The sequence below is a fragment of the Erinaceus europaeus genome, chromosome 1 (assembly GCF_950295315.1).
Source record: "Erinaceus europaeus chromosome 1, mEriEur2.1, whole genome shotgun sequence".
NCBI classification, from domain to species: Eukaryota; Metazoa; Chordata; class Mammalia; order Eulipotyphla; family Erinaceidae; genus Erinaceus; species Erinaceus europaeus.
In genome coordinates this window covers 30133948-30149277 of record NC_080162.1, presented here as the reverse complement: position 1 = coordinate 30149277, position 15330 = coordinate 30133948, and the positions used below count along the sequence as shown (strand labels likewise).

The window sequence follows — 15330 nt, the reverse complement described above, 5'->3', positions numbered from 1 at the left end:
ATTTTTTCAAGGTCCATCCAAGATCGGGTAAAAACGGTGAAGTCACCATTTTTTACAGCTGAGTAGTATTCCATTGTGTATATATACCACAACTTGCTCAGCCACTCATCTGTTGTTGGACACCTGGGTTGCTTCCAGGTTTTGGCTATTACAAATTGTGCTGCCAAAAACATATGTGTACACAGATCTTTTTGGATGGATGTGTTGGGTTCCTTAGGATATATCCCCAGGAGAGGAATTGCAGGGTAATGGGGTAGGTCCATTTCTAGCCTTCTGAGAGTTCTCCAGACTGTTCTCCACAGAGGTTGGACCAATTTACATTCCCACCAGCAGTGTAAGAGGGTTCCTTTGACCCCACACCCTCTCCAGCATTTGCTGCTGTTACCTTTTCTGATGTATGACATTCTCACAGGAGTGAAGTGGTATCTCATTGTTGTCTTTATTTGCATTTCTCTGACAGTCAGAGACTTGGAGTATTTTTTCATGTATTTGTCGGCCTTTTGGATCTCTTCTGTGGTGAATATTCTGTCCATGTCCTCCCCCCATTTTTGGATGGGGTTATTTGTTGTTTTATTGTTGAGTTTGGTGAGCTCTTTATATATGTTTGTTATTAAACTCTTATCTGATGTATGGCATGTAAAGATCTTCTCCCATTCTGTGAGGGATCTCTTGGTTTGGGTAGTGGTTTCTTTTGCTGTGAAGAACCTTTTTAATTTGATGTAGTCCCATAGGATTATACTTGCCTTAGTCTTCTTTGTAATTGGATTCGTTTCATTGAAAATGTCTTTAAAATTTATGCAGAAAAGAGTTCTGCCAATATTTTCCTCTAAGTATTTGATAGTTTGTGGTCTAACATCCAAGTCCTTGATCCACTTGGAATTTACTTTTGTATTTGGTGAAATACAGTGATTCAGTTTCATTCTTCTGCAAGTTTCAACCCATTGTTTCCAACACCATTTGTTGAAGAGACTCTGCTTTCCCCATGTAATAGTCTGGGCCCCTTTGTCAAAGATTAGATGTCCATACGTGTGGGGCCTCATTTCTGGGCTCTCAATTCTATTCCACAGGTCAGTGTGTCTAGTTATGTTCCAGTACCAAGCAGTTTTGATAACAACGGCCCTATAATACAATTTGAGATCTGGAAGTGTGATGCCTCCGGTTCTGTTCTTTTTTCTCAAGATTGTTTTGGCAATTCTAGGTCTTTTCTGGTTCCAGATAAACATTTGTAGCATTTTTTCTATTCTCCTATAAAATGTGCTTGGGATCTTGATGGGGATAGCATTAAATTTGTAGATGGCTCTGGGTAATATATTCATTTTGATGATGTTAATTCTTCCAACCCATGAACATGGAATATCTTTCCACTTCTTTGTGTCTTTTTCAATTTCCTTGAGTAGTGACTCATAATTTTCAGTATACAAGTCTTTCACTTCTTTGGTTAGGTTTACTCCTAGATATTTTATTGTTTTTGTTGCTATAGTAAAAGGAATTGATTTCTGGATTTCAATTTCTTCTAACTTAGTGTTTGCATAGAGGAATGCCACTGACTTTTGAATGTTAATTTTGTAGCCTGACACCTTACTGTATTTCCTGATGATTTCCAAAAGCTTCTTGCTGGATTCCTTAGGTTTTTCTGTGTATACTATCGTGTCATCTGCAAATAGGGAGAGTTTGACTTCTTCTCTTCCAATCTGTATGCCTTTAATTCCTTGCTCCTGCCTGATTGCTATGGCAAGAACTTCCAACACTATGTTGAAAAGTAATGGTGATAGTGGGCAGCCCTGTCTAGTACCTGATCTGAGTGGAAATGCTTCCAGTTTTTCACCATTGAGTATGATGTTGGCTGTAGTTTTGCTATATAAAGACTCCACTATCTTCAGGAATTTTCCATCTATTCCCATTTTTTATAGTGTTTTGATCATAAAGGGATGTTGTATTTTGTCAAAGGCTTTCTCTGCATCTATTGATATGATCAGGTGGTTTTGCTTTTGTTGATGTGGTGGATCACATTGATTGATTTACGTATATTAAACCAACCTTGCATGCCTGGGATAAACCCCACTTGGTCATGATGAACAATCTTTTTATTATACTGCTGTATCCGGTTGGCTAGAATTTTGTTCAGTATTTTCGCATCTATGTTCATCAGAGATATTGGTCTGTAGTTTTCTTTTTTGGTTGTGTCCCTGTCTGCTTTTGGTATCACAGTGATGTTAGCTTCATCGAAGCTGGCAGGGAGTATTCCAGTGTCTTCAATCTTCTGGAAAACTTTTAAAAGTAGAGGTATTAGTTCTTCTTTGAAGGTTTTGTAGAATTCATTTGTAAAACCATCTGGTCTAGGACTTTTATTTTTGGGGAGGTTTTTGATAACTGTTTCAATTTCATTGGCTGTGATGGGCCTGTTTATGTTATCCACTTCCTCTTTACTTAGTTTTGGAAGTTGGTAGGTATCTAGGAAATCATCCATTTCTTCCAGGTTTTCTAGCTTGGTGGCATATAGTTGTTCATAGAAGCCTCGCATGATATTTTGAATTTCTGTGGTGTCTGTTGTGATATCTCCTCTTTCATTTACTATCCGATTTATTTGGGTCTTCTCCCTTTTTTGTTTTGTGAGTCTGGCTAAAGGTTTGTCAATTTTGTTTACTCTTTTGAAGAACCAACATTTACTTTCATTGATCTTTTGTATGGTTTTCTTATTCTCAATGTTATTTATTTCTGCCCTAACTTTAGTGTGTCCTTCTGGTTGCTTTAGGGTTCCTTTGTTGTTGTTCTTCTAGGTCTTTAAGATGTGCAATCAGGCTGTTTATTTGTGCTTTTTCTTGTTTCCTAATGTGTGCTTGTATAGCTATGAACTTCCCTCTCAGTACTGCCTTAGCTGTGTCCCAAATATTTTGATAGCTTGTGTCTTCATTTTCATTGAACTCTCGAAACACTTTGATTTCTTCCTTGATTTCCTCTTTGACCCAGAGGTTGTTAAGAAGTGTACTGTTTCCAACAACAATGACATCGATAATAACTACAACAATAAAACAACAAGGGCAACAAAAGGGGAATAAACAAATAAATAAAATTTTAAAAAAATTAATAAAAAGTGTACTGTTGAGCTTCCACATTTTGGCACTATTACTAATCTTTTGTTGATTGTTAAGTGTTAGTTTAATTCCACTGTGGTCTGAGAAGATGCTTGGGATGATTTCAGTGCTCTTGAATTGGCTGATGCTGTCTTTGTGGCCTAACATATGGTCTATCCTTGAGAATGACCCATGTGGGTTTGAGTAAAATGTGTATTCTAGTTTCTTGGGATGAATGACTCTGAAAATGTCCAATAGTTCTAGTTTATCTATCTCTTCATTTAGCTCCCTTATGTCTTTATTGATTTTCTGCCTGGATGATCTGTCAAGTTGAGAGAGTGGGGTGTTGAAGTCCCCTACTATGACTGTGTTGCTGTTAATATATTGCTGTAGCTCTTTCAGCAGACATTTGATGTATTTTGATGGCTTCTCATTGGGTGCATAGATGTTAATTGTTAAGTCCTCTTGATTGACTGATCCTCTGAGCATTAAGTAGTGTCCATTCCTATCTTTTTTAATCTTATCTATTTTAAAGTCTATCGTGTCAGATATGAGAATAGCTGTTCCTGCCCTTTTTTGTGGAACATGGGCTTGTATGATAGTTTTCCATCTTTTCACTTTAAGTCTGTGTTTGTCTTGTTGAGTTAGGTGGGTTTCCTGTAGACAACATATTGTTGGGTTGTATTTTCTGATCTATCTTCCTACTCTGTGTCTTTTAATCGGTAAATTCAGGCCATTGACATTTATTGATATCAAAGATTGAAGATATTTTAATGCCATTCTTGTAGAGTTTTAGACTGTTCTGATATATGTCCTATTTATGATGGTCTGACTGTTTATAGAAGACCTTTCAGAACTTCTTTCAGGGCAGGCTTGGTGATCATTGATTCCTTCAACTGTTGCTTGTCTGAGAAGGTTTTGATGCCTCCATCTAGTCTGAATGACAGTCTAGCAGGATATAGTATTCTTGGCTCAAAGCCTTTCTCATTGAGCACTCGATAGATATCTTGCCATTCTCTTCTGGCCTGTAGTGTTTGTGTGGAGGCAAATTATGTTCTTACTGTATATTCAAGGTCTAAGTAATTCATTTGATTTGTGCCTTCGAAACATATGTGTGTAATGTGTAGGATGAAGCCATCTGGCTTTATATGTGAACTAAAACATAGCAAGCTCATATTTTCAGTAGAATTTTCTGTATTATATAGGGCATGATGTAAGCCAATATGTATAAATGCCATGTGTAATATGAATGTTAACTCCTTGGTTCTTTTGGGATGGTGATGATATACTTAAAAGAGTGAGGTCTTCTACAATATGTAAGAATTAGACAATATTTTTAAGCATACTTTAGTTAATGTGTTGGTTTTCTTTTTTCTTTCTTTGGCCTTCAGGATTATTGCTGGGGTTTCATGCCAGCACTAAGAATCCACTGCTCCTGCAGGCTATTTTTCTCTTTTCTTTTCTTTTCTTTTCTTTTCTTCTTTTCTCTTTTCTTTATTTTTTAATTTATTTTCCCTTTTGTTACCCTTGTTGTTTTTCATTGTTGTTGTAGTTATTGTTGTTGTTTGATAGGACAGAGAGAAATGGAGAGAGATGGAGAAGACAGAGAAGGGGAGAGAAAGACAGACACCTGCAGACCTGCTTCACCGCCTGTGAAGCGACTCCCCTGCAGGTGGAGTCCCAGCTGGGCATTTAACTGGGATCCTTATGCCAGTCCTTGTGCTTTGGCCCACGTGTGCTTAACTCGCTGCGCTACCACCTGACTCCCCTCTTCTTTTCCTCTCTTTCCTTTTCTTTCTCTCTCTCTCCCCTCTTTCTCCTTCTTCTTCTCCTTCTCCTTCATTGGTTAGGACAGAGAGAAATTGAGAGAGGGAGAGAGAAAGACATCTGAAAACCTGCTTCACCACTCCTGAAGCAGCCTTCCTGCAGGTGGGGAGCCTGGGGCTGGAACTGGGATCCTTGCACTTCATGCTATGTGTGCCACCACCCAACTCCCTCGATTTGTGAAAGCTATTGTGGATTGATAATACTGACCAGTTCTATTTAGAAATATGTGATTTTGTTCCAAAAACTAGGATTACTTTTTAGTTATTAAATACTTAAAGAATCTCTCTCTCTCTCTTTCTCTCTCTCTCTCTGCCACCAGTGTTATCGTTGGTGCTCAGTGTCAGCGCTGCCAAATCCACCTTTCACAGCAGGCATTTTTTCCTTTCTTCCTATTTTATTGGACAGGACAGAGAGAAATTGAGAGGGGGATGGGGAGGTAAGGAGAGAGAAAGATAGACATCTGCAGACCTGCTTCACCCTGCAGGTGGAGAGCAGAGGCTTGAAACCAGGTCCTTGTGAATGGTATTATGTGCACTTAACTGGGTGCACCATCTGGCCCCCATAAGTATATTTCTTTCTTCCTTCCTTCCTTCCTTCCTTCCTTCCTTCCTTCCTTTCATTCTTTCCTCTTTCTTTCTTTCTTTTCCTTTACCATATCACTGCTCATCTCCGGCTTATGGTGGTACTAGGTATTGAAACTAGGACCTCAGAGCCTCAAGCATAAGAGTCTTGCATAACCATTATGCTCCACAACCCGAAACAATACATTTGTATTGAACTGTTTCATCTTTCCTCCTCCTCTGCACTAAGAATCCACTGTTCCTGAAGGCCCTTTTTCTTCTCCTTTATCACTTCTCGTCCTCCTTCTTCCTCTTCTTTCTTCATGCTTTAAAGTTTGCCTGCAATTTTCTAAAAAATGATCTCAGGGAATTACGGTCTATTGTCAGGTTGTGTCGCAGGGGAGAGAGAAGAGACCAGGAACTCGTGGCTGAGCAAGCAGAACGCAATTCTTTATTCATGGGATGCCCAAGAGTTGGGTATGAGCACAGCGGTTTGCACCACGTGAAGCTAGCAAAATGGCCACCTCCTGCTATACACACCAGCCCTTCTCCGGGTCAGGTGGGGATGCGGAAGACAAAGAGAGGGAAAGAGAGAAAGAGAGTGCAAACAGGAGCAACTTTTATAGGAGAATTCTGGCAGTGGCAAGTCAGGAGGGGATTGGCTAGGAAAAGGGGTGGAGAGAGGCAGAAGGCATGCTGGGAAGGCGAAACCGTCCTTAACAACTGTTGTGATGGTTTAAACTGAATTGGCAATACCCTGAGGGGATAATGTGGTGGGGATCTTTCAGGCAAAACAATGACTGTGTAAGCAGAGCAGGGGGGGCTGGCTTTAAGACCTAACAGTCTATAAAGTTCTGGAAAATGTCAGGAAACTCATGGGCTTTAATAGCTGATGAAGTCTATAAACAAGTAGATTTTATTTTTCTTCCCCCATGTAGATCTGTATTTCTCCTGTATCTTTTTAAAAATACTTACTTATTTATTCCCTTTTTGTTGTCCTTGTTTTATTGTTGTAGTTATTATTATTGTCATCATTGTTGGATAGGACAGAGAGAAATGGAGAGAGGAGGGGAAGAGAGAGAGTTGGAGAGAAAGACACCTGCAGACCTGCTTCACCGCCTGTGAAACGACTCCCCTGCAGGTGGGGAGCCAGGGCTCAAACCAGGATCCTTAACGCCAGTCCTTGCGCTTTGGGCCACCTGCACTTAACCTGCTGTGCTACAGCCTGACTCCCTTCTCCTGTATCTTAAAAGGTTTATAAACCTCCTATTGTGGCCCAAATAACTGAAAGTTTTAAAATGAAAAAAGAATATTGATAAGTGGTAAGAGTAATTAATACTCCTTTTTTAAAAAAATATTTATTCTCTTTTGTTAACCTTGCTGTTTTATTGTTGTAGTTATTATTGTTATTATTGATGTCGTTGTTGTTGGATAGGACAGAGAGAAATGGAGAGAGGAGGGGAAGACACCTGCAGACTTGCTTCACCGCCTGTGAAGTGACTCCCTAATTAATCCCAAGTTCAGTTCCTGGGTCTGCCATATGCCAGAGTGAAAGTGTAGACCTAGGGGGTAGTGCACCTAGTTGAGTGCACATGCTCCCATAGACAAGGACCAAGGTTCAAGCCTCTGTTCCTCACCTGCAGGGGGAAGCTCCACAAACCATAAAGTGGGGTGCAGGTGTTTCTCTAGTCCCACTCCTAATTTCTCTCTCTATCCAAAATAAATAAGTATATGTAAAAAAAAAAACACTTAAAAATATATATGAAAACTGATAAAAACTCAAATTTTTATCTAAATTAGAGGCTTTGGTGGTCCGGGAGGTAGCACAGTGGATAAAGCATTGGACTCGCAAGCATGTGGTCCTGAGTTCAGTCTCCTGCAATCTCTGGCAGCACATATACCAGAGTGATGTCTGGTTCTTTCTCTCTCTCTTCCTGTCCCTCTCAATAATTAAAAAATATTTGAAATAAATTAGAGGCTTTATATCTGTCGGAGAAAACTTTGTATATAGTTGGCAGAAATATGCTTGATTGCAGCCCAGGAGGTGGTTTAGTGGCTAGAGTGGTGGGTTTGCATTCATGAGGACCTGAATTTAATTCCCAACATCACATATGCTAGAATGATACTGTAGTTCTTTCTCCCAATAATGAATTATTGGGGAATCGGGCGGTAGCACAGTGGGTTAAGTGCACCTGGCGCGAAGCTCAAGGACCAGAGTAAGGATCCCAATTTGAGCCCCCAGCTCCCCACCTGCAAGGGGGTCGCTTCACAGGCAGTAAAGCAGGTCTGCTGGTGTCTGTCTTTCTCTCCCCCTATCCTGTCTTCCCCATCTCTCTCCATTTCTCTCTATCCTAACAGCGATGACATCAATAACAACAACAATGAAAAACAATAAGGGTAACAAAAGGGAAAATAAATAAATATTAAAAAGAAAACATTTTTTTAAATATTGAATGAATAATTGACTGAGTTTTTTGAAATTAGTTGTCTTGAAGCCAGGTGGTGGTACACCTGGCTAAGCACTCACATTACAGTGTGCAAGGACCCAGGTCCAAGCATCTGGTCCCCACAAAGCTTCATGAGTGGTGAAGCAGGGCTGCAGGTGTCTCTTTCCCTATCTCCCCATCTCCTCTCAATTTCTTTCTGTCTCTATCCAATAATAAGTGAATAAATTATATATATTTGGTCATTGACTATCCTTACGTTTATTTGCTCTTCAAAAGAGTTGTTAGAAACACTGAAGTTTTGGGTGGGGGTATAGCATAATGGTTTTGCAAAGAGACTTTCATGCCTTTCATGCCTGAGGCTCTCAAGTCTCGGGTTCAATCCCCCACACCGCCATAAGCCAGAGCTGAGCAGTGCTCTGGTAAAAAAAAAAAAAAAAAAAAAAAACTGAAGTTTTGTTTCATTTTCCCTGGACAGAAAGTGGAGGAGGAAATGGCCAGTCCTAATCAACTCTGTATTCGCCGTTGGACTACGAAGCATGTAGCTGTTTGGTTGAAGGATGAAGGCTTTTTTGAATATGTGGACGTTTTATGCAATAAACACCGACTTGATGGGATCACCTTGCTAACATTGACTGAATATGATCTCCGATCTCCTCCTCTGGAAATCAAAGTCTTGGGGGACATCAAAAGGTTAATGCTATCAGTCCGAAAACTGCAGAAAATACATATTGATGTTTTAGAAGAAATGGGTTACAATAGCGACAGTCCATTGAGTCCCATGACCCCTTTCATCAGTGCTCTTCAGAGTGCAGAGTGGCTCTGTAATGGGGAGCTTTCGCATGACTGTGATGGACCTGTCATCACTGATCTGAATTCTGATCAGTACCAGTATATGAACGGTAAAAACAAGCATTCTGTTCGGAGATTGGACCCAGAGTACTGGAAGACCATCTTGAGCTGTATATATGTTTTTATAGTATTTGGGTTTACATCTTTCATTATGGTTATAGTTCATGAGCGAGTGCCTGACATGCAGACCTATCCACCACTCCCAGATATATTTTTAGACAGGTAAGTTTTGGTTTTTGTATTAAAAATTATTTTATTTTAGAGAGAGATACAAAAAGAGAGACCAGAGCACTGCTCAGCTCTGGTGATGTTGAGGATTGAACCTGTAACCTTGGAGCCTCAGGCATGAGAGCCTTTTGCATAATCATATGCTTTTTGTTTCGCTCTTTACAGTACCATCCACTACAAATTTATTTATGAAAGAGAGAAACAGAGCATCACTCTGGCATACCTGATGCTGGGGATTGAATCCTAAACTTCTTGCTTGAGGGCCCAGCACTTTACCTACTGCAACTTCTTGGGTCACAAAGCTCCGTGCTTTGTTCCTCACAGGACTTTGGTGTCTCAGTCTAGCCTTCCTTCCTTATCTTCCTGATCTCATTTCCCCACTACCCTATAACTTTCACATGGGAAGACTCTTAATTATTTTCAGTGTCTGCCTCTAAAATTTGTTTGGCACACTTCTAAGAACTTTTAGAAAATTATAAGGAGATAGGGCTGCTTCTAGAGGCAGGTCTACTTACAACCATGTGAAGAGATGGCCGGTAGCCATATTAGCAAGGCAGGAAATGAAGCATATACAAAGCAAATGTAAATAATGACAATGTCACACCAATCTGGGCCTTAACTGCCCTTCATTTTTTGGTAGCCCCTGAGGCTATTACAGAAGTTCAGTCTAATAAACATTAAGCGTATTCTATCCAGAAAAAAAATACATATATATGTATATATATGTATATTGCACCTTTGAAAATTTTGCATTTTGCATCAAAATAAGTGAAATATTGAATGTACATTTGATAGTTAACCTCAGAGCACTTCACAAAGAGGACAGTAAAAAAAAGAGGAGCTATGTAATGAAGACAAAAGAGTGATGATAATGAAAATTTTTACCTGGTGTGAGACTGGGAGTCTAGACTAACAGTGCCTAAGAGATGAGTTTATTTTTCTATAGAGTACTAGAAAAACTCTTTTTTTAAAAAAAAAATATATATCTTTATTTATTTATTTGTTGGATAGAGACAGTCAGAAATCAAGAGGGAAGGGAGGGGTAGAGAGGGTGAGAGACAGACACCTGCAGCACTGCTTCACCACTTGTGAAGCTTTCCCCCTGCAGGTGGGGACTGGGGACTCGAACCTGGGTCCTTGTGCATTATAACATGTGCGCTCAACCAGTTGCACCACCACCCAGCCCCTGGAAAAACTCTTAAAATGGGAAACACCAGGCATCTCTGAGATAATATAAGAGAATTAGAAGTTGATTTAAGGAGTTTTTAGAATCGTTAACAAAGACTGCTGGTATGTTCTGTTCTTCCTTTCCTTCCTATCTCTCCCCTCCCCCTCCCTCCCTCCCTCCCTCCCTCTTTTTCTCTTTTTTAACCAGAGTACTGTTCATCTCTGGCTTATGGTGATATGGGGTATTGAACCTGGGACTTTGGAGCCTTAGATATGAGTCTCCTTGTATAACATTATGCTGTCTGTCCCCACCCTCTTTACCTTTCTTCCATCCTTCTTTCCTTCCTAATGAAGACTACCGGTATGCTTGCCTGCCTGCCTGCCTGCTTTGTCTCTTTGTCTCTTTGTCTCTTTCTCTCTTTTCTTTCTATCATGAGGCTCTCAGTGACTTCACATGTGCCAGAGTCATGCTCTGGTTCCCCCTCCCCCAATAAATAAATCTCTCTCTCTCTCTTTTCAGTGTTCCACGAATCCCATGGGCCTTTGCTATGACAGAAGTATGTGGAATGATTCTATGCTATATTTGGCTCCTGGTTCTTCTTCTTCACAAGCACAGGTACCTCATTTATTCTATTGAAAGATTGAAAGTATTTTGATAACCTTGTATAAAGGTCATCAAGCCTTTTCTCTAACTTGTAGTTCCCTTGTTAACTTCCTTCTCTAATCTTTGTGACGTTTTAGTCATTGACATAGGAAAATGCTTTAGGTTTGATCAACAAAGTAATCAACCTAAGGCAATACTTACATTTATAGCAGCATTCAGAATATATTTTGCCGGGAAAGAGCAGTGATAAGGATGATCAGTCATGAGCTAACCATTGACAGTCTAGATCTTTCTTTCTTTCTTCCTTTCTTCCTTCCTTTCTTTCTTTCTTTCTTTCTTTCTTTCTTTCTCTCTCTCTTTCTCTCTTTCTCTCTTTCTCTCTTTCTCTCTTTCTCTCTTTCTCTCATTCTTCCGCCTCCAGGGTTATTGCTGGGGCTCAGTGCCTGCACCATGAATCCACTGCTCCTGGAGGCCATTTTTTGCCCCCTTTGTTGCCCTTGTTTTGTAGCCTTGTTGTGGTTGTTGTTGTTGATGTCATTCGTTGTTGGATAGGACAGAGAGAAATGGAGAGAGGAGGGGAAGACAGAGAGGGGGAGAGAAAGACCTGCAGACCTGCTTCACCGCCTGTGAAGCGACCCCCCCCCCCCTGCAGGTGGGGAGCTGGGGGCTCGAACTCGGATCCTTATGCTGGTCCTTGCACTTTGCGCCATGTGCGCTTAACCTGGTGCGCTACCGCCCGACTCCCTAGATTTATCTTTCTTTGGAAACAAATTAAAAATAAAACTTTTTATAGAAGAATCGAAACTTCCCCAAGGGCAGTCTTTTTCTAAACATTTGTTTAGAAAAAAATGTTCCCTGGGAGAATAAATAGGGAGAGGCCCATTTAAATAAATTTTTTTTAAAAAAGGTAATTTTGTAAAGCATGCTCAGATAGTATAGAAATTTGCTAAAGGGGGTCCAGTGGTAGTGCAGCAGGTTAGGCGCACGTGGCGCAAAGCACAAGGACCAGCATAAAGGTCCTGGTTCTAGCCCCAGGCTCCCCACTTAAAGGGGAGTCGCTTCACAGGTAGTGAAGCAGGTCTGCAGGTGTCTTATCTTTCTCTTCCTCTCTCTGTCTTCCCCTCCTCTCTCCATTTCTCTCTGTTCTATCCAACAATGATGACATCAATAACAACAACAATAAAAAGACAATAAGGGCAACAAAAGGGAAAATAAATAAAATAAAAATAATTTAAAAAGAAGAAATTTGCTAAATAACTACAACAATAAAAACAAGAGCAACAAAAGGGAAAAACAAATAAATAAACTGGGGAATGTTATGCATGTACAAACTATTGTACTTACTGTTGAATATAAAACATTAATTCCCCAATAAAAAAAAAGTGAAAAAAGAAAAAAAAAGAAATTTGCTAAATAACTAAAACAGTAAAAACAAGGGCAACAAAAGGGAAAAACAAATAAATAAACATTTAAAATAAAAAAGAAATTTGCTAACTAAATACTTTTTCAACCAAGAATGTTTGTTTTTGAATTTTTTAAAAAAGACTTTATTTATTCATGAGAAAGATAGGAGGAGAGAAAGAGCCAGCCGTCATTCTGGTACACATGCTGCCAGGGATGGAACTCGGGACCTCATGCTTGAGGGTCTAGTGCCTTTCCCACTGTGCCACCTCCTGAACCACTTTTTTTGTATTTTCATTGAGAGAAAAGGAACCAGAAAATTAATTCATTTAGATAATGTGTAGCTTTGTCATGTGTGCAGCCAAGGTTCAAGCTCGGTCACCACCACAGTGAAGAAAGCTTTCGTATTAGGGTTATTTTCTTCTATCTCTGAGAAAATCACCCCAGAGAGGGGTTGGGTGGTGGTGCACCTAGATAAGTACACACACTACCATGCAGAAGGACCTGGGTTCAAACCCCACTCTCACCTGAAGGGGGGCCAGTTTCAAGTGGTGAAGAAGGTCTGCAGGTGTCTTTTTCTCTCCCTCTCTATCTTTCCTCTCACCTTTTCTCTGTCCTATCCAACAAAATTGAAAGAAAAAAAAAGACGGGGCTGGGTGTTGGCGCACCGGGTTAAGTGCCCGTTATAGTGCACAAGGACCCAGGTTCGAGCCCCTGGCCCCCCCCCCTGCATGGGGAAAAACTTCACAAGCAGTGAAGCAGTGCTGCAGGTTTCTCTCTGTCTCTGTCTCCCTGGCCCTCTTGATTTTTGGCAGTCTCTATCCAACAAATAAATAAAGATAATAAAAAAACTTTTTAAAAAAAGACTGCCAGGAACCATGAATTCATAGTGCTAGCACTAAGTCCCAGCAATAACCCGGGTGGCAATTTAAAAAAGAAAAAAATTAATGGCCAGCCAGCATTCTGGACCAAGTTCAACAACAACAATCATCCCAGAGAGGTGAAAACTTGGAGATACCCCCCCAATAACTAAACTAAAAGGATGAGAAGCTCCTCCTCCACTTTAATGAGGGGGAAATAGCCTGATTTAAATTTTTAAAAATAGATGTAGTGAAGTAGAAAAAAAAAGTTATAAAGTTTGTGGAGCAGCTTTGTATTATTTTTGGACAGTGAAGAGGAAAAAGGTCACTTGATTGAATTTTTGTATTCTTTCTCCTTGCCCAGAAGACCTTGAAGTAAACCACAGTGATAGACATAGGTCATAACAGCAAGCCGATGACTATATTGCTCATTACACTTTTGATGTAATATAAATTGGTCTTCATTCTCTCCAGTTTTACAGCAGTATATTAAATTATGGATTAATTAAAGTTAAAGATAGTTTTAAAAATACAGCTATCACTACTACTTTCTGGTTTAATTTTGATTCATAGCATGCCATAGATGTAAATTTGATAAGTTTTTAAATCAAGAAAGAAAATCTTAAGTGTAATAGAGTATGAAAGTGGTTAGTAAAAATGCAAATTTTGCTTTTAAATTATTCAAATAAAGTGTTTTTCCCTGGTCCCCGCCTGTAGGGGAAAGCTTTGCGAGTGGTGAAGCAGTGCTGCAGGTGTCTCTCTGTCTCTCTCCCTCTCTACCACCCCCTTCCCTCTTGATTTCTGGCTGTCTCTATCCAATTAATAAAGATTTAAAAATTTATTTAAAAGGCTTTAAAAAAAAGAAAGTGTTTCTCAAAGTTGGTTCTTTATACTAATGTTTAAAATGCAAATTCCTGGATTTAACCTTAGTGCACACTAAAGGTTATCAACAAACCTAATCTTATACTTACTTTTTTTTGGGGGGGTGGCTTTCTGAACATGTATAACGCATATTCTCTGTGGTCTGTTTTAGTTGTGATATTTAAAACATTAATACCATAGTTCACTGAATACAACAAAGTTCATGGATACTCAGATGACTTACTCAACATTTTTGTTTGAGACATATTTAATATAATGTGACACTATTAACATAATATTTTGTATCTTAAATTTAAGTTAGGAGAACTTAGCTACTATTATAACCAAATTACAATGTAATTAATGAGCAAAAAATCCTTACTATCACATGCTTAATTTCTCATTAAATAAATAATTTGTGGGCAGGGGTAGATAGCATAATGGTTATGCAAAAGACTCCTGCCTGAGGCTCCAAAGTCCCAGGTTCAATCCCCTGTACAACCATAAGCCAGAGCTAGGCAGTGCTCTGGTGAAAAATAAATAAATCTTGGTTATAAATCTTATAACCCAGGTTGTGGCACACCTGGTTGAGTGCACATGTTATAGTGCACAAGGACACAGGTTTAAGCCCGTGGTCCCCAACTGCAGAGGGAAAGCTTCACTAGCGGTGAAGCAGGGCTGCAGGTGTTTCTCTCTCTCCCTCCCTATCACCCCCTTCCCTCTCAATTTCTGGCCATCTCTATCAAATAAATAAAAATAATTTTAAAAATTAAAAACCACAAAAATAAATAAATCTTAAAAAAAGAAAAGAATAAATGCTTTATGAGCAACATATGACTGAGAGGTCTGAAACTAAGCAAAGAATCAGACAAGGTACTAGTTTTCCTTGTACAATTCCTTTATTTTGGCTGTATTTTCTTTACATTTCTCCTCCGGGATTATTGTTGGACTCTACCAACAATACAGTTCTGCTCCCCACAGACTCTTTTCTTCTCTCTCCTTTTCTTTTTGTTCCTTATTTTAATTTTTTAAGAGGATATGACAGAGAATAGGAGAAAAGGGGACAGAGTGTTACCATACTTCACCACTGTGAACTTCCCCATGTAGCTGCTCCTGTGTGGCCACCAGGGGCTGAACCTTGGTCTTTGTGCATGGCAAAGCATGTGCCACACTGGGTGACTATCTCCTAGCCCTCTTGACATATTTTCTTTCTTTTATTTTTATTTTTAATTATCTTTATTTATTGGATAGAGACAGCCAGAAATTGAGAGGGTAGGGGAGATAGGGAAAGAAAAGAGAGACACGGGAGTCAGGCTGTAGCGCAGCAGGTTAAGCGCAGGTGGCGCAAAGCACAAGGACCGGCATAAGGATCCCGGTTTGAACCCCGGCTCCCCACCTGCAGGGGAGTCGCTTCACAGGCGGTGAAGCAGGTCTGCAGGTGTCTATCTTTCTCTC

General features: G+C 39.8%; 1 protein-coding gene across 3 annotated transcripts in view; it reads left to right on the top strand.

The window, feature by feature from the left end:
* The window catches only part of SAMD8 (sterile alpha motif domain containing 8), a 62741-nt gene that overhangs the window by 29937 nt on the left and 17474 nt on the right, over positions 1–15330 (top strand). For all 3 annotated transcript variants that reach the window (XM_007520363.3, XM_016186932.2, XM_060171025.1), the window contains exons 2-3: positions 8381–8976; positions 10670–10765. In XM_007520363.3, coding sequence (XP_007520425.3) covers positions 8381–8976; positions 10670–10765 — 692 coding nt within the window. The remainder of the gene's footprint in view (positions 1–8380; positions 8977–10669; positions 10766–15330) is intronic.